This window comes from Eubalaena glacialis, unplaced genomic scaffold (genome assembly GCF_028564815.1).
Source record: "Eubalaena glacialis isolate mEubGla1 unplaced genomic scaffold, mEubGla1.1.hap2.+ XY H_3, whole genome shotgun sequence".
Taxonomy (NCBI): Eukaryota; Metazoa; Chordata; class Mammalia; order Artiodactyla; family Balaenidae; genus Eubalaena; species Eubalaena glacialis.
This window is the reverse complement of record NW_026871157.1, coordinates 2,282,110-2,306,804: the sequence shown is the minus strand read 5'-3', so window position 1 is coordinate 2,306,804 and position 24,695 is coordinate 2,282,110. Positions and strand designations below refer to the sequence as shown.

Below are 24,695 nucleotides of genomic sequence, written 5' to 3'. Positions count from 1 at the left end.
TCCTAGACCAGGGCTTGAACCCTGCATTGGCAGGTGGATTCTTAACCACTGCACCACCAGGGAAGTTCCTAATTAAGGTAAATTTAATTATTCTAACTGTGAAGTAGTGATCATGACTCTGGCATTCCAATTATACTAAGTCCTAGAGAAAAGCACACTTTGTAGGGCCTAGAGAGACCAGAGGAGCCTAGATACTGTCTCTCAACAAAATAAGGGAAGATGACAAAGACAGAAACTACGCTAAATGAGAAACAAGCTTTTCTGGTAACCTACCACTTCTCTTTTTCCCCTCTCTAGAGAAAAATTTTGGGGGGAAAAAAAGCCTAAATTTCCTGTTGCTTGTTTTCTAATTTTCCCGTTCCTCATTCTCATTTAGTTTCTCTCCCAAACTTGGTTTGAAACTAAAAAACAGTTCTCAAATTTAACTATTTCCTTGTTCTTGAATCTTTTACTTGGGATTCTGTCTCTTCCATTTTCTATTCCCTCCCTCCTTCTGTCCGTCCTTTCTTATTTCCTCCCTTTTCTATTTCTTACTCTTAACTGTGGATTCTTTTCTTCTAGCTCTTAGAAGATGTTTTTCCCCAAAGTTCTCATTCTACACTATCTCTTAATACTGCTTACTTTCCTGTGACTAAATATATAGTCATTATAGAATCTATAATCATTCATATAGATGACTCCAAATTTTGGATGTATGTATCTCACTGTTTATTGGAGTTCTTTGCTAAGGTGGTACAACATACTTTTAAAATTTAATCTGCCCAGATAGGTTCCTATTCCTAGGTTTCCTTTCAGTAAATGGCAACACAGTTCTCTTAGTTCCTCAAGTCACACGTTGGACACATGTCTTTTCCCTGCTCCATTCATTCAAATATCCAATCACCAAGGTCTGCTGATTCTCTCAAAAAAACTCCTAAATCTTTCAAGTGTTATCTTCCTTATTGCCCACTCCATAACATAAGGCAATAACGATATCTGTCTATAGATTATACTACAATCTCTAGTCTTGTACAACTGTAATCCATTCTACACTATAGCAAGTGTAATCTTTCTAAGGTAAACCTCGCTAATAATGTTACAATGGCTCTCAGTGCCTGCACAAGACCTGCAAAAAGAGCAGGTCCATCACCTATCTCATATCTTTCACCAGATCATGTCACAGAGAAAAACATCCATGTTGCCCACTGAGCCAAGTCATGTAATGCCAAGTCTTTGCATCTATCATTCACTCTGTTTACAAATTCCCTGCAACACTTTCTCCAACAACTTTACTCTCTTTTTAACAGCCTCTTCAATAAGTGGTGCTGGGAAAACTGGACAGCTACACAGAGAAGAATGAAATTAGGACATTCTTTAAAACCATTATACAAAAATAAACTGAAAATAGATTAAAGGCCTAAATGTAACACTGGATATTACAAAACTGCTAGAGGAAACGAAGGCAGAACATTCTGACATAAATCATACCAAAATTCTTTTGGATCAGTCTCCTAAAACAAAGGCAATAAAAAAAGCAAGAATAAACTAATAGGACCTAGTTAAATTCAAAAGCTTTTGCACAGCAAAGGAAATCATCCACAAAACAAAGACAACCTCCTGAATGGGAGAAAATATTTGCAAATAATGTGACCAATAAGGGGTTAATATCCAACATATACAAATAGTTAATACAACTCAACATCTAAAAAACAACTCGATTCAAAAATGGACAGAATTGAATACACATTTTTCCAAAGGGGACATTCAGGATGCCAAAAGGCCACAGGAAAAGATGCTCAACATTGCTAATCATCAGGGAAATGCAAATTAAAACCACAATGAGATATCACCTCACACCTGTCAGGATGGCTATTGACAGAAAGATAGCAAATAACAAATGCTGGCAAGAATGTGGAGAAAAGGGAACCCTCCTACACTGTTGGGAATGTAGACTGCTGCAACCACTATGGAAAAGTTTGGAGGTTTCTTAGAAAACTAAAAATAGAAATACCGTATGATCCAGCAATCCCACCCTTGGGCATGTATCTGGAGAAAACCATAATGCGAAAACATACATGCGGCCCAGTGTTCATAACAGCTCTATTTACAATAGCCAAGCTACAGAAACAACACAGATGTCCATCGGCAGAGGAATGGATAAAGAAGATATGCTACATGTATACAATGGAATAATACTCAGCCGTAAAAAAATGAAATAATGCCATTTGCAGCAACATCGATGGACCTAGAGATCATCATACTAAGTGAAGTCGGACAGAGAAAGAAAAATACTGCAAGCCACAACTACTGAGCCCACGTGCCACAACTACTGAGCCCGCGTGCCACAACTACTGAAGCTCGTGCACCCAGAGCCCATGCTCCACAACAAGAGAATCCACCGCAATGAAAATCCCGCACACCACAATGAAGAGTAGCCCCTGCTCACCGCAACTAGAGAAAGCCCGCGTGCAGCAACGAAGACCCAATGCAGCCAAAGATTAAAGAAAAAAAAAAAAGAAAAAAAAACGTTATACAGATAATCTGCAATGGATTTCAAGGATAAGTATGGAATAACTGCTTCTACTTTAGAAGAGATTAGTTCTCAACACTGCAATAAATGCTTTCATCATTTATTATGTAAATACAAAACAACACATTAAAAAGAATATGAAAAGTCTTACCTAAATTGGCATACATTACAAACAGATTGAAATACTGCTGTAAATGACGGCCATGTTCCGAAACTTCCCTTCTCAGGAGATTTAATACTGCTCTTAGTAAGTGATCGCTCAAGCTTAAGTTATCACATGCCTGTGAATCATAATTTATTATTTTATCAGCAACAAGATATAGAAAAGTATACTTCTATTTGCATTAAAAGGGTATGTTTACATAGAGGTTATTAGGCAGAAGTATGAGGTAGGAAATTATTAAACACATTTGTTTTTTGGGAAATGAAATATATAGCTTGGAGAGATTTCATTGCAGATGTTTTATACTGTTTTTGAGTGTCAGATAATAATAATAAAATAAAAACCACTTGGAGTTTTATGCTAAAAATGCTACTCAACAAAAGATTTAAATTTAGCCATTATAAAATTAAACCTTAACTGAACATACAGAATCTGAAGACTTAGTACACAGCTGCAAGTAACCGAATAAATAGAAAAAAATTTCCTTATATTTTAAAGTGCCCAATAATCAAACATTACTGTGAAACAATTTTAACGAACTCAATTGATGTGTGCAAACATTTCATATATGGTATATATGTCAAACAAATGCATACGTTTACTGATTTCACCTGGCAGAAAATAGAATTTACATTTAAGTATTTCATAATTAAAGAAAAGCTTTTGATTACCTGACTAGAAGGTCCTGGAGATGTGAAAGATGAAGGACAAGGCCCATCTTGCAAAGAAAAATGTGCAATAAATACTATAAGTTTTGCAAATGCACCCCTCACTTCTGCACTAGGGCACTCAAGAAGGTATTCAGAGAAACGATTTGAAACATTGAAAAGGACATTATGAGCAAACCAAAAACGTACGTTCTTGCTGTGACGGAGCAGAATGCACAGTACATCACACCTAAAACAGAAAAATATATGAATTTTCATTTAGGTGCCTCCATTTTAACTACAGTGAACCAACAGGTTTCTGTGAACCAAAAAAGAGGAAAGAGCTCTGCAATTAATGATCTAAGTTGTTGTTGTTTTTTTTTGGCTGAGCCACATGGCTTGTGGGATCTTAGTTCCCTGACCAGGACTTGAACCCGGGCCCTTGGCAATGAAAGCGGGAGTCCTAACCACTGGGCCAAGGGGGAATTCCCGATTATAGTTGGTTTTAATACAAACTTCAGCCCTGTGACCTGATCTAGTCCCATAGTCACAAAATGAATTAAATGAGAACTGTATATGTAGGTGGATACAAATCTATTAACTCTTTCTGATCCAGTGATAACTCCTTAACATCTTCTAATCTGAGAGATGCTAAGAACAGTTGTTAGATTAAGGTATTAAAATGTTTTCCATATTTTACAATTATAAACTTAAGACTATAATCATTTAAAAATCCTCTACCTTTTTAAACATAAGCAGAATCCATGTAGTAAAGATACAGAATATAAGTAATAGAAACAGGAGCCAAATGTTGAATAATAAAAGGCACATTAAAATTAAGCATTTTAAATACAATTTCTCTCAACATTACTACCAAGATTTTTATCCTATATTTAAAATTTGAAGTAAGATTCCCACAGTTAGGGGAAAATAAAGCAACATAATAATGAACCATACGAACTCTAAGTACAAAGTAAATAAAATTCAAAGCCATGTACCAATCACTGGCAGGGCCACGAACTATTTTCTTGGTGTGAAATCCAGTGGTAAAGAGGAATCTAGCTGCAAGCTGAATACTAATCATAGTGATTTCTTCTGCTTCAGGCAACAAGTGATCTTGTCCTTAAATATAAAGCACATGAACAGTCAAACACACTTTTGTTTAAATGTGTTTAAACAAAAGCTCCACGTTTAAAAAAATTCTTAGCCAAAAAGTAATCTTCAGCACTTACCTCAGTACTTAACCAATCCATGTTTCAAACTAATGCTTAGTGAAAACTCCCATAAGTTAACAGCTCTTCTATGTTTCTAGATACTGACTATTCAAAGGTATGGGTATATTAAATACATGACTTTAAAATAACTGGCACTGCATATGCTGACACATTTAAAACAAAATGAGTCTAAATAATTTTATGAAAAAAAAGAAGGTAAAAGAATGCTGAAGTAAAGCACTAAATACATATTGATACTTGATAAACTTCTAAGTTAAATTCCAGAAACTTACCTGGAGCAGGGCTTAAGTAAACGCCATTACACGTAAGCAGTTTTTTCACAAATTGAAAATATTCTAAACTGTACTGCATTCGGTTGTGCATGAACTGCACATTTTGTTTCCACACACTTCTCTCAATGGCTGGTGACATAATCTGATAGGGTTTTGTGATAGTTAGCTCTGATATATATCTTATCATTTCATCATCTTGGTCTATTGTGTCCATTCGTTCATAAAAGAGTATATAAGCATTCCACCACCTTTTCTGCCTCCTGTATGACATGCGCTTCATCATATGATCAAATACTTCTCCCATGTACTCTCCACCAAAACACTGATTTTTCATTTCTTCATCATCATCCATTTTACACTCTGTTACATCTCCATCATCAAATTTATACCAGCGATTTCTCTCACCATCTTTACCATTCCTCTGAATGATGTAGGAATAATAATGTCCACCACTTGCTTGACCACTGTGTACAAGCACCCCCCCAAGTCTGTATTTTGTGCTACCTGCTGTCTCACATTCAGACTGCTCATTCTGTTGTATCAACTGAATCTCTGGGTTTACATCATCTCCTTCCAGCTTTGCAACACCTGATACTGTGTAAGGTTCCATGTCCAGCTCTCGTGGAAATTCAAAATAATCATTGAATTTAATTGCACATTCTCTTTCCCAGTCATAGTCAAATCGTTTCAATTGAATAGCAAGAACAGGAGGCAATTTTTTAATTAGCAACCGCTTTACTGTATCAACCTACAATAAATGGTAAATAATAAGTGAATGTTCTTCTATAACCTAAATAAAACAAAAGAATTTTAATAATACAATTTAAAACTTTATGATCCTCTAAATGTATTTACAAACAGATAAATGATAACATAATCAAGATCATTCATCACTGACTTTTTCTAAATACTTATACCAAGCCTAAAAATATGTAATCACTCATCTGTTGCAAATTATAAAAATTAGTGATATAAAAACTAATAACTGGTTCCACACTCCCACTGCTAACTGATCATGTTACTTTTCTGACCTTTACTTTTATGTTAAATGAATAAAATCTGCTGTAAGCAAACTTAAGAAATACTGTAATAATATGCTAATATATATAGCACTTAGTGACAGATAACATGCTACATGCTGCATTTAATCCATACTACCTTCTGAAAAAGCGCTACCAAGGTTTCTACTTTAAAATACATGGATTAAGAGTGGCAAGTTGTATAAAAAGAAACTGCCCCAGCAGAAACTGTGTCAGAGCTATAGGTATGGCTTTAGATGCCACAATCTAAATGGTGTTTAAAATCAAAGCAGTTCAGGTAATAACTTCGAGATGAGAGGGTATGGTGGGCCCAGAAAAATATTTACTATTTATCATATAATATGTATTTTCAAAGACATGTTATAGTTCCATCTCACAAACTGTTTAAGTGGCCACAAATAAAATTAGTTGGTGGGATCTAAAAATCAGATCTGATCTTTAAAACTACAAGTAGTTCTGAAAATCTGCTGTAACCAAATAAAATAAGCACACAGTTGTTCTAAAGTTGAAGAATAAGCTCAATTATGAAAGGGGAAAAATATTTTCTGTTAGCAACTCTTCAGGTTTGAAAAATTCAATGGCAATGTGTTTCAGGGCAGAAATGGAAAGTAACTGTGCAACTTTAAACTACAAGAAAAAGTGATGTTAAGTTATTGTGACTTCTAAAATTAACCACCCAATTAAAAGGACTTTTCCTAATTTATTATTATTATTAGTTTCTTTCAATACTGTTTCCTTGACCAATCTTTTAATCAGTTATCATCTTGACTGCCACTGTAGCAAAGCAGAGGTAAAATTTGAGATTGAAAACAATTTTGATGTCTTTCAGCTATGTTAAATGCAATCATATTTACTAAAAAACAAACAATACATACCTTTTTATCACATTTTTCACAACGATATGCATTTGCACCTTCCAATAAATCTCCTTTGATATACTGTTCCAAAGAATCAAGAAGGTTTTGGTGATTTCTAATATCTACATTCAGAGTTGTAAAAGATTCTTCACACTCGTATCTAAAGACATTATTTAAGAAACATTAAAAGGATTTATTCCTTAGGTTTCTAAACACTGTCATTAAGTTGTGAACTTGACAAAAAACACATTTGCAGTATTTACTGTACCATGTCAAATGCATTAGTCACAGTGTTATTCATAAGTTAACAGTTGTCTTTCCCTGGTCATTTACTTTGTACTGGGCAATGCATCAGACTCTTTAAACACACTATTGCTTACCTTCACCTTCAAAAAAAAACCTGCTAGAGATATGTTATCTGTCCCTCTTTTACAGATACAGAAACTGTAGTGGGGGCGGTGGGGGCGCGGGTGATGGTAAAAGAGGTGACAAAGAGATTAATATGGCCCCGTTTACTACACAGAGTGTGATCTGAAGCCAGGCTTGTCTGGTCTCACTGCTTAAGTTCTTTATATTCTTTCACACAGCTACCTTTGTTATTTAAGTAGTAGTAATTCATGGCAAGGTAAAGGTAAACATTCATCAAGTTTAGAAAAAAGGCTATTTATGAGTTGAATTTTTAAATGTTCCTCCACATGTGTAATACAGAATAGCAACTAATATTTTGGTACTTAGATGCCAAGTTCTAGCCTAATGCACAAGTTCAACTATCCAACATACTTGTATGTCTCTAGTATTCAGTTCTACAGAGTCATAAAAAAATTTGTAAAAAGAGTAACTGATGTGGGATGGAGTGAGCAACCCACATTCTGATGATTTTCTACAAAAGGGGCTTTCAGGAATTTCTGATGACACATTATTAAACTCAGAAAACATATCAACCATTAAATCCACTGATCCAACCAATATATCAAGAGTACCTGGGAATCCCCTGGCAGTCCAGTGGTTAGGAATCCGTGTTTTCGCTGCCGCAGGCCCGGGTTCAATCCTGGTCAGGGAATTAAGATCCCACAAGCCGCATGGCACGGTCAAAAAAAAAAGAGTGCCCACCATGTGTAGAGCATAGGGGATATTATATTTTAGACAGTCCTTCATATTTAGAAACTTGTAATTCAGAAAGACAAAACACAGAAGTATTTATAAATGGCTTATTACACATGTTTCTACTGTGATAGAAACCTGTCCACAGAGGAGAAAAAGGTCTTAGGAGATAAACTGAGATTAACAGTTTCTCTTGCAATTTGGGACACCCTAAAAAAACAATGTTCTATAATACTAGAAAGACTTGAGACTCTTACATACTCCTAAAATGTCTAGTAAGACTAATTTTGTTGGAATGTGTACTTCATTTGCACAAGACACTTCCATTTGGCAGAGCAAAAGAATTCACAAGTAACTCTGACTAAAAAAACTGAGGACTGATAAGAACACATGACAAAGAGTTGGATTTTTATTGTTCATCTAATGTAAAATATCTTTCATAAGAATACAAAGTTGGCCAAGCTAGGTGAATAAATGACTCCCCATCTTCCAAACTAATGGCATTGTAACATGGTAAGAGTTTCTCATTTATGTGAGATTACCTTTCCTCAACTCATTTCCCTAATTTCAAAAAAATCTGCTTTATCCACTTACACCAAACTAATGTTTACAGAATAACAGAGTGGCTTTTATTTTATTTTAATTAGTTAATTAACTTTTGGCTGCACTGCATCTTTGTTGCTGCGCATGGGCTTTCTCTAGTTGCGGCGAGTAGAGGCTACTCTCTTCATTGTGGTGCGTGGGCATCTCATTGTGGTGGCTTCTCTTGTTGTGAAGCACGGGCTCTAGGCGCTTGGGCTTCAATAGCTGTGGCACGCCGGCTCTAGAGCAGGCTCAGCAGTTGTGGCACATGGGTTTAGTTTCTCCACGGCATGTGGGATCTTCCCAGACCAGGGATCGTACCTGTGCCCCTGCAACGGCTGGTGGATTCTTAACCACTGTGCCACCAGGGAAGTCCCTAGAGTAGCTTTTAGAAAATACTATCTTATTTTGATTATTTGGGTGAAAAAGAATTTCCTTTCTGTGTTATATGAATGTGTAACAAGAAGTCCCACACAATAGGCATGATATGAGTCTCCATCGTTAAACCTTCTGAACTATTAATACTAATAACCAAGAATTCTTTAAATTTTCATTAGGAACCCATAATAAATCAATCTCTTCTAATTTGCTCCAAAACACAGAATAATGTCTTGTCAACTCTTGCTAATGATCTGATGTGCAAACATACCTAACGTATCTCATGAATGATAAGAATCGATGGTAATTTTAAATTTCTACAGTAAATTCCAGACCTACCAGTTATCTTCTAAAGTTGCTGTTTGTTTGCTTGTTTATTTATTTATATATATTTTTAAAAGGTGTTGGGTAACTAACTAAACTCCAAACACCCAGGGAAGTGTGCTATAGATAACTAACATTTAATTAGTGCTTACTATATGTCAGGTTTCATTCACGAGGATTTTTTTTTTTTTTGCCGCTCTGCCCAGCTTACAGCATCTTAATTCTCCAACCAGGGATCAAACCCGTGCCCCCTGCAGTGGAAGTGATGAGTCTTAACCACTGAACTACCGGGGAATTCCCTAAAGTTACTATATTGTAGACATTTCAATTATTATTTTCATTATAACAGCCAGGTAAATATCTTTATAATAACTGTAGATTTACGGAAAAAATGCCATTTTATTTCCTCAGATATGACAAAATATAAGAATGTAAAAGAAAAATAATGAGATACTGAGAGTAACAAGAACTAAATGCTACTGAAAAAAAACCCACGAAACAGTGGGGTATAACATAAGAATGTAATATTTGGTACTCTCTGCTTTCATACATACGTATTGGTAAAAATTTTATTTATACTATTAAAAAAAGAAAGACCCATACAAAGTACATATTAAAAATGTCAACTAGTACTTACCTATGTGGGCAGCCTTGGCAAATCTTCTGATCAGCAAAGGAACCTCCCAGGACTTGACTTAGCACAGCTGGATGTCCTAAAGCTTTTAAAGCTTCATCTAAACTATCCACCAAAGAATTAAAAAACTCTAAGGCATCGTGTTGTTCACGAAGATTAACAGGTTCACCCCAAAGCCTAAGAGAAAAAACGGAACAAAACAAATTGTAGTCTCCATCCCCAGAATATCTGTATTTTATTTTTCTAAACAACAAAAATGACAATGACATTAGAAATGTAAGTTGAGGCTTTATTCATTTACACAGGAAGCAGAAGTAAACCAATGCATGCTATGTATTGGGTGGCTATAGTAATGGAAGTGAAGCTCATAGTAAAACTGGTACTACAGTGCCAAGCACTCAGAATGGTGCTTCCTTTATGAAGCAGTATAGTCATGTATTTTGAATTCAAGTAAAGAGAGCATTAACATGAGAAGGAAAACAGTCTTATATAGATGTTATAATGACTACTTTGTTATTTAATTCTGCTTAAATTTTGGGGGCTATATTGCAATGTTCACAGCCATTTATTCCTAACTAAAGTGATTTTTCCAAATGAAAAGATAAACATTTGCTCTGTTCTAGAGTGAATGTATTTTCTGTAATTTGAATGGACTTAAAACTTAAGCCAACCGAGCCTGAGAAAACAAAATTCCAATTGCGTACACAAGATGAGAACCACTGCTGTAAAAGCCAAGTCATGCTGGGAGATCGAAAATAACATCTAATTTAATATTTACAGAATAATATACATTAGAGAATAGAAATACATTCATTTTTAGCAAAAGACAAGGCAAAATTTTAAACCTGCTAAGGAGGTTTATTTTCTTTTGTGTGTGGTGTGCTTTTACAATTTAAAAAATTGGCTACTAATTTAAAAAATTAATTTTAAATTTACATAGAGTAACATTCAATCTTTTTGGAGCACACTATGTGATTTTTACAAATCATAGGCAGTTGTGTAACAACCACCACTATCAAGATACTAAACCGTAACTCAATTCCCGCACCAAATTTCACAATGCTACTAATAGTCAAACCGTTCTGGACCCCTATTTCCTTGAAACCAACTTTTTAAAGCTTCACAGTAACCCAATCAAAATACTCTTTTTTGAAGTTACATGAATTTGTTCTTTGTATTAGTGATTACAGTTCACTTTTTTCTACCATTTTATATTTTTTAAAAATTAATTTTACTTTGAGATAATTGGAGAATCACCTATTTTACTGCTTTACATTCACATCAGCAATAGGTGACCCATATTCTTTGCATCCTGGTCAGCACTGAATGCTCTCATCCTTTAACCTTTTTTTTTTTTTTTTTGGCCGTGCCACTATGCCTTTAGTGTCAGCCCAAGAAACCACTGCCAAATCCAGTGTCATGAGGCTTCCCTCACTTTTTCTTTTAAAAGTCTTACAGCTTATCTCTCATGTTTCGGTATTTGGTCCATTTAGTAAAGGTGTAATGATGAAAGACTCAAACCTACCCTCCAAGATCAGGAATAAGGGTAAGGATGCCTGTTTTCTTCACTTTTATCAATACAGAACTACAAGTTCTAGTCAGACCAACTAGGCAAGAGTAAGAAATAAAGGCATCCAAATGAGAAATCCTAAAGATTCAACCAAAATCTGCTAGAATTTGGCAAATTCAGTGAAGTTGAGAGATTTAAAAATCAACACCTAAAAATCAGTATGGAGGGTTATTATTAATGCATACAGAATTTCAACTTAGGAAGATGAAAAAAGTTAAGATGGATGGCGGTACACACAATATGAAAGTACATACCTAGTGCCACTGAACTATAAACTTGAAAACATCTAAAATGGTTAAATTTTTGTTTCATACATTTTACCACAGCGAAACAATTAGTAAACTGGAGTAAAAGAAAAAATAGGTAAAAACAATTTCATCAAAATTTAAAGTGAAAAGACAAGATGGGAAAAAATATTTGTAAATCATTTATATTAAAAACTTAGTATGATGACTATAGAAAGAACTGTTATAACACAACAACAAAAAGACAATGTGTACTTGAATACACATGTTCCTCAACAAAATATACAAATTGTCAAAGCCCAATAGACATATGACAAGATGCACAACATTATTAGTCATTAGGGAAATACAAATTAAAACCACAATGATATACCACTTCATACCCACTTGAAAGGCTATAATTAAAAAAAACAAAACAAAAACAAAAAAACAACATACACCAAAAAACCAAAACCTAAACAACACAAAACTCCCACATATATTGGCATGCATGTTGAAAACCTGTAACCCTCATACTCTGCTGGTGGGAAAGTAAAATGGTATAAGGGATGTGGAAGAGTTCGGTGATTCCTCAAAAGGTTAAACACATAACTGCCATATGATCCAACAACTGCACTGCTAGATATATATTAAAAGAAATTAAAAAAATTAAGTCCACACAAAAACTTACACAGTATGACTGTTCATGGAAGTACTGTACTATTCACAATGGCTAAAAGAGGGAAACCATCCAAAGATCAATTGATGAGTGCATCACCAAAAATATGGAGTATTCATAAACAATGGATTATCAATCAGCCATGAAACGAAGTTCTGATACATGCTACAACATGGATGCACCTTAAATATATGCTTAAAGAAACTATACCCCATATACCCTACTGTGTGATTGAATTTATTTAAAATACTCAAAGCAGGCAAATTCGTACCCAGAATGCTATTTTTTTTGGTTGCAAGAAGGGGAGACAGGGAATGACTCTTTAATAGGCATGGGAGTTTCTTTCTGGATGGTGAGAATATTCTGGAAGAAGATAGTGGGATGATGGTACTAGTGATCATACAAACATTCTGAATGTAATATGTGTCATTGAACTGTATACTTTTAAATGGTTACAATGGTGAATTTTATATTATATAAACTTTGCCAAAAAGAAAAAACACATTAAGAGCACACTGTGTGTCTCTTAATGATTATAAGTAGTACAAAAGTGCTGTGAGCTTTCCACCATCGTATGGAGGGAATAAGTGTTTAGACAAAAATCATAAACATATATTTAAGTACACATTAGGATTTAGAACATTCAAATACAAACATTGTAATTTTGTATTATGAGGAAAACTATACACACCTATATATCTAGCTATATCTATAGGTAGAAATATGTAGATACAGATACATACATGTATGTTATACAGTTTTGCTATCTAATTATAATTAGATATACATGCACACATACAAATAATTGAGTGAAAGATTTTAAGATAAAAGCTCATAGTATAGTAATCTGGAAGAACAAGAACATAAATGTTGACTAGAATACAAAAGAAAATTTTGAGTCAGGATAAAGGTATGAAAAAAATCGGTACAGTAACAGGTAGAGAAAAGAGAGAGGTATTTGTTAGGTGACAGAACTGAAAGAGGAAAGGTACATATCTGGTAGGAAATGTTATAAACACAAATCACTCTTATGACTGAGGTTGAGAGTTTAATTTGTAGAACACATAAAGTTATACTGAAAGATAATGGGGGGCACCATACTATAAATTTGTGAGTTTCAAAAGAAATCTAAGTGATATCCTAATATATATAAAAAGGGTACTACCCTGACTGAAACAGAGGGTGACCCAGAAGTCAGATGATCCCTTTGCTTGCCCACCTCAAATTTACTTAGGAGTTACTCTGCTGACATAATTCTAAACTCCTATAAAAGACTGGAGCCTTGTTCTACACAGTAACTAGAGCTGTGTAGTTACAGCTGTAGTGGGCATGACACAAAACAGGTCTCGATAAAATTTGTGAAAAAAAAGAAATGACATCAAAATGTAACTGAACTTTTAAAATATAAAAATAGAACAAACTTTATTGGTCACTTGAGTAGGATGCTAAGAAACTGTATGATTACTTTTTAAACATAAAAGGAAAAATAAAACAGTATCTATCCTAGTTTTCATGTAGATATGTATGTTAAGGTTAGTTATCTAATTGATGAGGGACACTTCTATTTATGATGACTGAGTGGCTCTTTCATATCACAAACAGAAAGATACACATTTTATATCTTCCCGAAGGGAATAAAATCACCATCTATGAAACAGTATTGCCCACTGCAAATGGGGAATAACATACTTGAATCTGCTCAAGCCTCTTAATCATGGTTAAGAAAAGTATAGCCCATGAGTCAAGTCCAGTCCATTGCCGACATAGCATCCCAGAGCTAAGAATGGTTTTATATATACTAAATGACTGAAAAAAAGAATCAAAATAGTATTTCATGACAAGTGAAAACAATATGAATTTCAAATTGCAGTGTCCATAAACAGAGCTTTATTGTAACAGAGCCACACCTTATTCATTTATGTATTGTTTATGGTTGCTTTCTTGTTATAACAGTAGAGTTGAGTAGGTGTGACAGACCATATGACCTGCAAACCTAAAAAATACAGGGACGGAGACAAAGAAAATACTGAAAAACAACTCCAGAATGCAATTAGGAAAATCCAGACTGTGGGACGTTTTCCAGGGCAACGTACCTAGCTTCTTCATTGGTAACTGCAGACAAGCAAACAAAAATGCAAACAAAATAACCCCCACCCTGACTCAGTATACTGAGATTTTTATAAAAGTGAAATCATCATTCACCCATAATTTACCTGAACTGTTTCCAAAATCCTCTGGGCACATAGTATTGCAGCCGGGAAGCAGCTAAATGACCAAAGATGACCTGAAGGTGTCTCAAAACACCAATATTGTACTCTTTCCTATCTTCTGTTTTACTTAATGCTGGTTTGTCTTCAAACTGATGAGGGTATCCAAATACATCATCTCGGGGATCAACATTACTCTGAAGGTGAAAAAAATATCATTGATGATCTAATCTAACTTTAAAGGTAGAGTGAAATAAGCTGAGACAAATACAAATAAATGAAAAATGATTTGTATTATTTTATACTCCAAATATCTAAAGCACTTAACATTCATTTTGTAATATTAGTGCTTACACCCACGAATTCACAGGAGGGTTACCATTAAAAAAAGCATTAAAAACCATAATATTTTTTGGAGATAGTATAAGAGACAAAGGTTTAGTTGAGTAGACTAGACTGGAGACAAGTGAGTGCTTTATACAAAAAACTTTGGGAAAATAAGTTACTTAGCCTTTCTAGGATTCAGTTTTTTCTTGTGAGATAACACATTCTTCACAGATTATATGAGGTAAATTATGTGACATGATGTGAATTATTAATACTCGGTAAGTATAGAAATTAAGAGTACCTTTGGTAGAAACAGAAGCATAGACAGAGCTCTACGTGTCTTAATCACTCTAAAGTCTCAAGAAGAATTTAGTTGTTTTACAGAAAAGTGAGTATCTTTTTACATTCTTTGCTCTGCATCTGAGGCTTATGGTAGGAAAGTAAATACCCAGTTCCTGCCCTTGAAAAGCTCGCAGTTCAGGAAAAGAAACTAGTAAACAGGCAGATAACTGCACTATCGTGGTGAGACAACATAAAGCACGTGGATCAAGCAGCAAAGGTAGATGCACAGTTTGAAATTCTAGTATTTTTTTCTGCCTTACTTTCTTTTTCAGAGTATATTGTATAAAAAATTACATATTTTGTATGTATATTGTATAAAAAAATGTATATTTTTTTAAAGACTAATTGATTATTTATTTATGGCCATGTCGGATCTTAGTTGTGTAACGTGGGATCTTTCGTTGTGGCACGCGGGCTCTTTGTTGTGGTGCTTGGGCTTCTTTCTCTCTAGTTGTGACATGTGGGTTTTCTCTTCTCTAGTTGTGGCGTGCAGCCTCCAGGGCACGTGGGCTTAGGTGCCATGCGGCATGTGGGATCTCAGTTCCCTGACCAGGGATCGAACCTGCGTCCCGTGCATTTCAAGGTGGATTCTTTTACCACTGGACCACCTGGGAAGTCCTTCATGTCCATGTTTAACTTGGCATCCTAGTAGTAACATGGGTTACAGAACTAGGTATTTAAAATTCCAATTTTCTTTCAAACAGTGGTTGTTAATCAAGTATTGGTGTGTGCACCCCATATGGTGATTCTAAGAAAAAGTAAACCTACCCAGACCCTAATGCCTGGATGGTGTGATTAATCAGATCTGAGAAGAGTAAAGTTAGGTTTATGTTTCAGAATATCTCTAAGTGATGGACCACTACTCTAGAGCCAATCTAATCTTGGCGAGAGAAGGAAAGAAACATAGGCATGAGGGGAAAAGCATTCACATTTTGAATATTCTGTCTTTTCAATTAATTCCTAGAAATTTATATGAATGAAAAAGTGAAAGATTTAAAAAAACCAGTTTCTGTATAAACGTAACCAAAAGTCCTCTGTATTTATGTACTTAAGAGCTACATTTTAATTACATGTACTCTGACCTCCCACTGAAACCCAGCTTTTCTGTTGCTTTGTTCTGCACTGGATACTCTTGATAGGGAGCCTGATTATCTACTCTTGTTACCTAACACTATTAATAACACTATGTAGCATTATTTAAAGTAGCAAACAAATTTTGTTTCCTTACCAAAAAAAAAACATTACCTGAGGAAAATATTTAAAGTATCCCAAGAATAAGCACAGGTTATAAAAATGGTAAATGATACAAGACGTGGAATCAATTAAATGGAATCATTACTTTGAAAAGTTAAAGCATGAAAACATCATTTCATTACTTTAAATGAAGATATTTATCACTTTATAAACACCAAATTATACTTACCATGTCCCACAAGACATGACTACATTAACTGCTGCTTTTAAAAAACAAACAGAAAATGTGTGACAAAGATTATCAACTTGCAGTTTAAAGTCTATTAGATAATGAGTACTATAACGTGCCAGAGACAGTAGCTCAGAGATTTTTGTTCTATCATCAAATGTACTTCAAAAAAATCCTATGAGAAGTACAGTATTCTAAGACAGAAAAACAGTATCTGGTATGAATATCTTACAACATACAAAAAAAGAATTTATACTTAAAACTTACCTCACTGTCCTGCTTCTCATCACCAAACATATCATCATCTATATCACTACCTGTGCCTTCAATTCCAAGAATACTGTTCCTGATGGAAGGAATCATGTATAGCTGCTGGATCACAGAATTCATGTAACAAGTAGCACCAGCATTTTTAAGTCCCACAAATCCTTTTGGTGGGCGGGGTCCAACAGGTGGTAGATATTCCCACTCAGTAAGTGTTTCACAAGCTAAGAGAAGGAAAAAAGATCCTCATAACACGAAAATAATGATTCTGTCCACTGGCAGCTCTGTTCTACTGACAAACTAAAATCAGCACATTGAAAGAGAGTACACTAAGAGAGTACATTATTTTAATAATATATGCCACTATACAGATCTTTAATATAGAAGTACTGAGTTGCTTTTATGATAGTCTTCTTAGAGAGACATATAAGATGGTAGTATTAAATTTCTTGGGGTAACCATTGTCTTTGCTTTAAGTACTTTCAATACACTGTGATCAAAACTTTAAATAAAAACATTACAATTTCACACCCACCAGAATAATTTTAAAAATTAAAAAAATAATAAAAAACAGACAATAAAAAGCACTGGGATTCTCCAACATGCTGGTGGGGTATGTAAAATGAAGATGAGACATGCAACATGCAAAAAAGTTTAGCAGTTCTCCATGTAGTTACCATATGATTCAGCAATTTTACTCCAATATATCTATTCAAAAGAAATGAAAAAATATATCTACACGAAACATGCACATGGATGTTCATAACAGCATTCTTCATAATAGTAAAAAAGATGGATTTAAAAAAAAAAACCCACATGTTCATCAGGTGATAAATGGATAAATTAAACTTAGTATATATCTACACAATGTACTATTATTCAGCAACAAAAAAGAACAGGAATTCAATTCTGACATATACTATAACATGGATGAACACTGAAAACATTATGCTAAGTGAAAGAAGGGAGTCATGAACGACTACATATTTTATGACTCTGCTTATATGGAATATCCAGAATAAGCTAATTTATAGGGGAAAAAAACTAGTACTGTGTAAGGCTGAGGTGGGAGAGACAGGTAGCGGAAGAAGATTAGAGTGACTGGTAAAGGGCACAAAAATTCTTTTGGGGATAATGAAAATGTTCTGAAATTAGATTAAGTGATGGTTGCAAAACTCCAGAAGTAGATTAAAAACCACTGAAGTTGTATGCTTACATACAAAAAAGTGAACTTTATTGTATGTAAATTATATCTCAATAAAGTTATTTAAAACAACGAAAAGCCATGTGACTTTATACATATAAATTAAAAATTTTTAGTTTAAATTACCTATTTTATATATTAAATTATAAACTAATTAGTGATATATTAAAGTGATTTAAGATCACTTAAGGTTCAAGCCACAGTTCCACATCACAAAAACTTTAACTTTTGCGTGAATATGTTTCCTTCCTTATAACACGGTAAGAGTAAACACTACTTTGCCTATACCCAGTTTTATAATATTTTCAGGAGCCAATGAGACAGTATATTTGAAAGGTCTGTGAGAACTGTAAATCACTTTATAAGCCTTGCCACCTACCATGTAACCAAAAATAACCTAAACATTAATCACTAACTTGGAGATGGATTACATAAAGTATACTGAACTGAAATCATACAGCCAATAACTGAATTACATAGATCTTTATTTTGGTGATAGATATATTACTAAATGTAAAACAAATAAAAGAAAATGAAGAACTGTGTGTGCAGCATATTCCCTTTTACGTTAAAAGGAAAAAAACTAAGCAAAGAGCTATCCATAGGTACAACTTGCATATGTAGACAATCTCTGAACCAGGATTGGGTAGGAAGTTAATATGTTTAGTATATATCTTCTTTTATATGTGAATAATATAACCATGAAATTCTTAACCTAAATAAGTTATTTAAAAAAAAAAAGTTTTCAAGAATCTCATCTCTTTATGTAGATTCCACACTACAAATAAATAAGTTCAGTTAGAAACTCCTAAAATGTGACTGAAAACTTTACACTCTATAAGACGGCATAAGAAAGATAATTTCACATGTTCTTAAAGGATTAGTATTGGATACTGTACATTACATTGCCATGCCTTGGTTTTCTCTTCAAATTAATTAGATTTTATGATCTTATTTTCTGTTATTTTTACTTACACTCCTCCCTTTCGAGTTTCAGTTCTTACAAGTTCTAAAGACAGCTTCCTACTTCATGGGACTGATGTTGGCATTAATTAAGAAAAAAATAAAATGCACGAAAATGTTATCTTCTCACATTCTGATCTTCAAAACTACAACTTTTGTAGAAGTCAGATCAAAGTATCATTAAGGAACCTCTAAGTGAGACGCTGAAAATCTTTCCAATGCATGTCACGCATTTTAAGTTTTAAGTATAAAAGTCTGTAGCATCAAATCTGGCTTATTACCCTGGAATTTGGATTTTATTTCATATATGATGAAATAAGGCATTTTGCCAAGTTACCTGAATCATCTACAGGAAGACATTTAAATGTACATTTGGAAATTTTTCTGTATAGAGGTTCTGTGGTCATAATGGTCTCAATTATATATGATTATAAAAATCATTACACTAGTTGCTAAAACTTGTGTTTGACACAAGTTAAACATTTTCCTAAAGAAAAAACACAGAAATTTTAAACACAGAAATATTACTAAAATATTAAACACAAATATTACTAACCAACAGAAACAGCTTTCCAAGTTAAAATACTTACTAGTTATTGCTGTGCCTATGTAATACATTTCAGTCAAACAGTCTACTATCTGTTTGAGATTCGTTACACAGCCAACAGCTAATGCTACAAGTAGTTCAAACCCAGCATTGATGGTAGCTGGTGAACTACAGACTGGGATAGCCTGGTCAGCTGGTAGTTCTCCACTTCTCATACAATGCAGGTAAACTTTGGAGGCAGGAAAGATGAAATCATCAATTAATTCCTAAAGAGTTGAAAAAAACAGATCACATATTGTTAGCAGTAATATTTACTTTAGGAAAAAATGTCCCTTGGAAGGAAATAGTCTTCTAATTATTTGTTTGATACAATTAAATATCTCATTATCTCAAATACAATTTTGGATTTTCAAATAAAATAAAATTATATTTCAAAAAACTACTGACCATAATTAATAAACATACTCAATTTTCTGAATATTAAGGTATTTTTAAAAGCTATTATTTAAGAAAAAATATATTCCAAATAAATCTACTCCTCTAATCAAATATGAACTGAAATTAATGCATTTTAAATAAAAATAAAAGACATCAAATGATACTCTTTTCCTTGAATTGTAAGACACACTGGAAGAAATTCACTTAACAAATATATGTAAAAAATAAACAGTCTTGTAAGATAGTTTTCACTTTAAAGTTTGATCAAATAAAAATTCAGACTTACTAAATAGCATAACGCTGCTTGTTAACTTTCTGAAACATTTCATCTGAACTTTCTTCCCTGAACTTTGATTAATTAAACAAACTCTTGAATAAAGGGAGGTACACATTTACTTAAAAATTACTGTAACTTTCACAGAGATAAAGGTTTTTATGAGACAAATAATTAAGAAAAAGGCCAAGATATCTTAAAGACGAAATAGTATAGAACTTAATCAGATAGATTTGCTAATAGACATTCAAAAGTTCACACGGTAACTAGTTAGTACTAAAACTTAGGACTTACTTTAATGAGATTAGCACCTCCTTTCTCACAACCAACATGATATTTTTTCTCAGGCGTTTGAAAGGCCAGCAACTCTTTTGTTACCCCAAGATGGCCTTCCAAGATCGGCTCTTCAACACCTGTTTCACCTGTGTTTTTAACATTATCCTGTTGAAGGAAAAATATTATAGGCCAAACTTACAGAAAAGGAGGACAAAAAAGATCAGAACAAAACAGAGCTGGAGGAGAGTGATGACTCAGATACAATGTTGCCAAACCTTTTCATTCCGGCAGTTTCTTATTTCTTCTATAGAACTCTATCTCAAACATTAAATGAGAGCAATTTTGCCCAAGAGGACATGCATTGTCTCTTGAGATATTTCTGGTTTTCACAACTTGGAAGAAAGTGGAATTATTAAAGCACAGTCTACTGATCAGAAGCTGGGAGTACTGCTCAACATCCTGTAAGACATAGCACAGTTCCTCAAAACAAGAACACCTGGTCCAAAATATTAATGGTGCCAAGGTTGAGAAATTTTAGAAGTAGGTTTTAGGAGAATGCTAATCTAAAGGCCAAAAACTACACATTTCAGAAATGTATTCTCATGGAACTCTGTATATATAAAAAGCAAATCATGAAATGTAAATACTAACCTATCGGATACTTATTTTAAAAATTTTATAGAATCCTTATTAAATATGATTATAATTTGCAAAAAAGTTTAAAAATACCAAATTGGAGGGAAGTGAACATCAGCATTCTAAGTCCCAACTATAAAGTAAGGCATTTATACAAATCTAGTTGTACCTTCTTTCTATGAATCATGAGTTATTAGTTCACCAATGAAAAGTATATATTTTGTTTGTTCTATTACCTCCCAGGGTTTTTTTTGTCCAGCTTAACATAAATACTCAAAACAATAAACCCCCTTTTAACAAGAAAAATAATTTAATAGTGAGATAATAAATGGAATATTACAAAACTTACCCTAATTCTTTTGAGCCAATCAATTTCATTGTTGAGAAGAACTTCAGCATTGGGTATATTAATATTACTGTTGAAAGCATAATTAAGAAGGTGCCGTAGAAGAGTGAAATAGTCACCTGAATGTGTGCCTCTCTGTCTTGCTGTGCTCTGAAAAATAATTGAAACAATATGAATCCACAAGTCCATACTCAAATTCATATTAATTAAAAAATTTTTTAAATTCATTTATTTTTGGCTGTGTTGGGTCTTCATTGCTATGCATGGGCTTTCTCTAGTTCCAGTGAGCAGGGTCTACTCTTTGTTGCAGGGTGCAGACTTCTCACTGAGGTGGCTTCTCTTGTTGCGGAGCATGGGCTCTGGGTGCACGAGCTTCAGTAGTTGTGGCACATTGGCTCAGTAGTTATGCCACATGGGCTCAGTAGTTGTGGCTCGCGGGCTCTAGAGCGCAGGCTCAGTAGTTGTGGCACATGGGCTTAGCTGCTCCCTGGCATGTAGGATCTTCCCGGACCAGGGCTTGAACCCATGTCCCCTGCATTGGCAGGCCGGTTCTTAACCACTATGCCACCAGGGAAGCCCCATATTAATTTTTTAAAAATCTCAGAGAACTGGTAAATTACCTTATACAATGTGGCAATACCTTACACAATGACATTAAAAAGAATAAGATCTTTGATTTCTATTTTTCAAAGAAGGTGGTATACTTTTCCCTTAAGGATTTATAAAAAACAAATAGAAACAATCTATGAACAGTAAAGAAAATAATGGGAAGGATTCATTATTTTATTTATTAAACATAACCTAATTTTTAAATAAAATCTAAAACCCCAGTTTCCTGAACTTTCCTCATTTAAGAATGAATCATACTGATAAGTTCATTAAAAAATGACTCACCCCCAAAATGGTAAAGAGCAGAGTAATGAAGAAAAGCAGAGGCCTGTGTCCCATGCAACATCTGGTGCACATTAAAAAAAACTGCTCCTGTGCCAACTGACGAACAGTTCTGAAATAAAAACATTTTCTATTTAATGAGTTTTCTCATGAATAAAAACAACAATAAATTATTCCAACACTGGTTTACCTTTAACAGAGGAGATAAATTAATGGTAAAACTACAAGGTAATCTACCATTAGCAGGTAGTTAGCAACACAGAATAGATACATATGTAAGTTACTTTTCTTGGAGTAAAACCTCACATTATACCTAAATAAGCTGGAAATCACTGAGTTAAAATTTCTTAATAACTGACTTCTCAGAGTCTTCGCAAAGAGCAAACATAGATGAATAAAATATGTGTATATCTGCAGGACACCTTTCAAACCTCTCTTGGAACAATATAGAAATACCCCAACAGATACAATACAAGATGCCATGCAGTAAGCTGTACACCTTTTGTGGTTTTCCACAGAATTGTTTTCAATGAACAGTGCTTTGCGGCAAACAACTTGTGGAAATTCAATATAGATGAAGCTAAACCTGACAGCTGTCAGACTAGCAGCATTACCTAAGAACTTGGGAACTTCTTAGAAATACAAATTCTTGGGCCCACTCCATGCTTACTAATTCAGTAACTCGGGGAGAGAGGCCCAGCAATCTGCATTTTAATAAGCAATCCCAATGACTCTGATAGAAGTTTGAGGACAAAGAGAACATTATATTGTATAATATCATCTATTTGAGAAGTAGTAGTAACCCAGTCTCACCTGAATAACCTGGATCTACAAATAATGTCAACCCACTGACACCTATGCAAAACTGCTTATGCTTAAAACCACACTGTCTGCTTTGCTCAGAGAATGTGCTCTACTGTTATAGCTTTCCCTTACTATTACAAGTAATAAACTGAACTTTGTTTTTTCCATTTCACTGAATAGTGATATCATTAATTTTTGACCTAATCGAATTCTTTCAGTCTTTGTTAATGAGAGTCACTGATACCGGAACAGAGCCTAACACATGTTTGATGTTAAATGGTGACTGAGTGAGCATTTTGATGGATAAATACCGTATTTCTGTCTTCTTGCTAGGGGATAAAGCTCTGAAATAAATTTGTGGTGCAAATCTGAAGGATTTTAAGTTCTATGTATTAAGCTCCCTCTTGGCCTCACTTTAACTTTTCTACCTTTAATTTTCCCAGTTCTCATTCTTTTACTTTCATTATCTTACTGTCCATATTCATTTTCCTGTACATGTTTGTTTTTTTTTTATCTTGTGGAACAAGACAAAGCGTAACTAAAACAAACCCAAGATGATCAATTTATAACTCACTTTCAAATATTTTTCCAAACAATGTTACTTGCCTACTAATTCTACTTAAAAAATTTAAGAGCAAAAATTCAAAAATTCTGCCAACACCAACCATAATCCTTAAGAAACCACTTTCCTTTGGATTGTTTTCTGGAAAATCATTAGTAACTTTTGTGTCAACAAAAATTTCGTATTAGGAAAAACAAAATTAAAGAGTATAAATACTGTGGTATGTGAATGTACTTGTATGCTTTCCATTTATAGTCCAAATTAGTTATCCAAATGTCAAAAATCCAGTTCTCCTGTTCCTCTCCCTTCATTACCCTAGAAAGTTGTATGAGGTTTCATTCACCAACACTGTTTCACAGTAGTATTAATAAGTGATGAAGGAGGAAGAAGAGGAGAAGAAGAAATAATAAATGGCTCTATTAAAGTATATCACAGATTACTGGTTTGACCTCAGTTCACTTAGATTTGCCCAAACATAATAAGCCCACAGTATTTCCGAGGCTTTAAGAGTCCCTCTGACTTATAAAAAACAGAGATGGGCATTAAAAACCTCCAAAATAGTATCTAAAAAGTTCCACACGTATGGTGGCTTTCTTCACAATTTTCTGCAAAGATGACTGAATACTTGTAACAAATTTTCAAAGGTGTTTGAGAGTGCATTGCTCAACCTCACTATAAAAATGAGTTACTGCCCAAATTCCTGATACTTATTTAATGATAAAAGCACCCTCTTGAAAGGTTAAGTCAAACATACCACACCTGTATTCTAAACCCTATAATGACTTCCTATTTCACTTAAGTCAGGGTATAAGGAAGCAGCTATGTGAATTGTAGATATTTAGTGGCATTCACCTCAACTACTAGAGGCCAGTAACAACTTTCCCAATCTCACCTCCAGTTATGAATCACTGACTTAAAGAATAAAATCCAAAGCCTTACAAGGACTTATAAAATCCTACATAACTAGACATACTGT

At 34.0% G+C, this 24,695-nt stretch overlaps 1 protein-coding gene across 1 annotated transcript in view; it reads right to left on the bottom strand.

Annotated features, from left to right (window-relative positions):
• LOC133083010 (probable ubiquitin carboxyl-terminal hydrolase FAF-X) overlaps positions 1 to 24,695 on the bottom strand; it is a 139,079-nt gene that overhangs the window by 8,185 nt on the left and 106,199 nt on the right. The window contains exons 27-38 of the mRNA XM_061179681.1: positions 22,357 to 22,465; positions 21,466 to 21,612; positions 20,499 to 20,645; positions 19,536 to 19,758; positions 16,782 to 17,002; positions 14,429 to 14,619; positions 9,746 to 9,919; positions 6,742 to 6,883; positions 4,827 to 5,574; positions 4,318 to 4,441; positions 3,344 to 3,569; positions 2,661 to 2,790 (exon numbers count right to left, since the gene is read on the bottom strand). Coding sequence (XP_061035664.1) covers positions 2,661 to 2,790; positions 3,344 to 3,569; positions 4,318 to 4,441; positions 4,827 to 5,574; positions 6,742 to 6,883; positions 9,746 to 9,919; positions 14,429 to 14,619; positions 16,782 to 17,002; positions 19,536 to 19,758; positions 20,499 to 20,645; positions 21,466 to 21,612; positions 22,357 to 22,465 — 2,582 coding nt within the window. The remainder of the gene's footprint in view (positions 1 to 2,660; positions 2,791 to 3,343; positions 3,570 to 4,317; positions 4,442 to 4,826; positions 5,575 to 6,741; positions 6,884 to 9,745; positions 9,920 to 14,428; positions 14,620 to 16,781; positions 17,003 to 19,535; positions 19,759 to 20,498; positions 20,646 to 21,465; positions 21,613 to 22,356; positions 22,466 to 24,695) is intronic.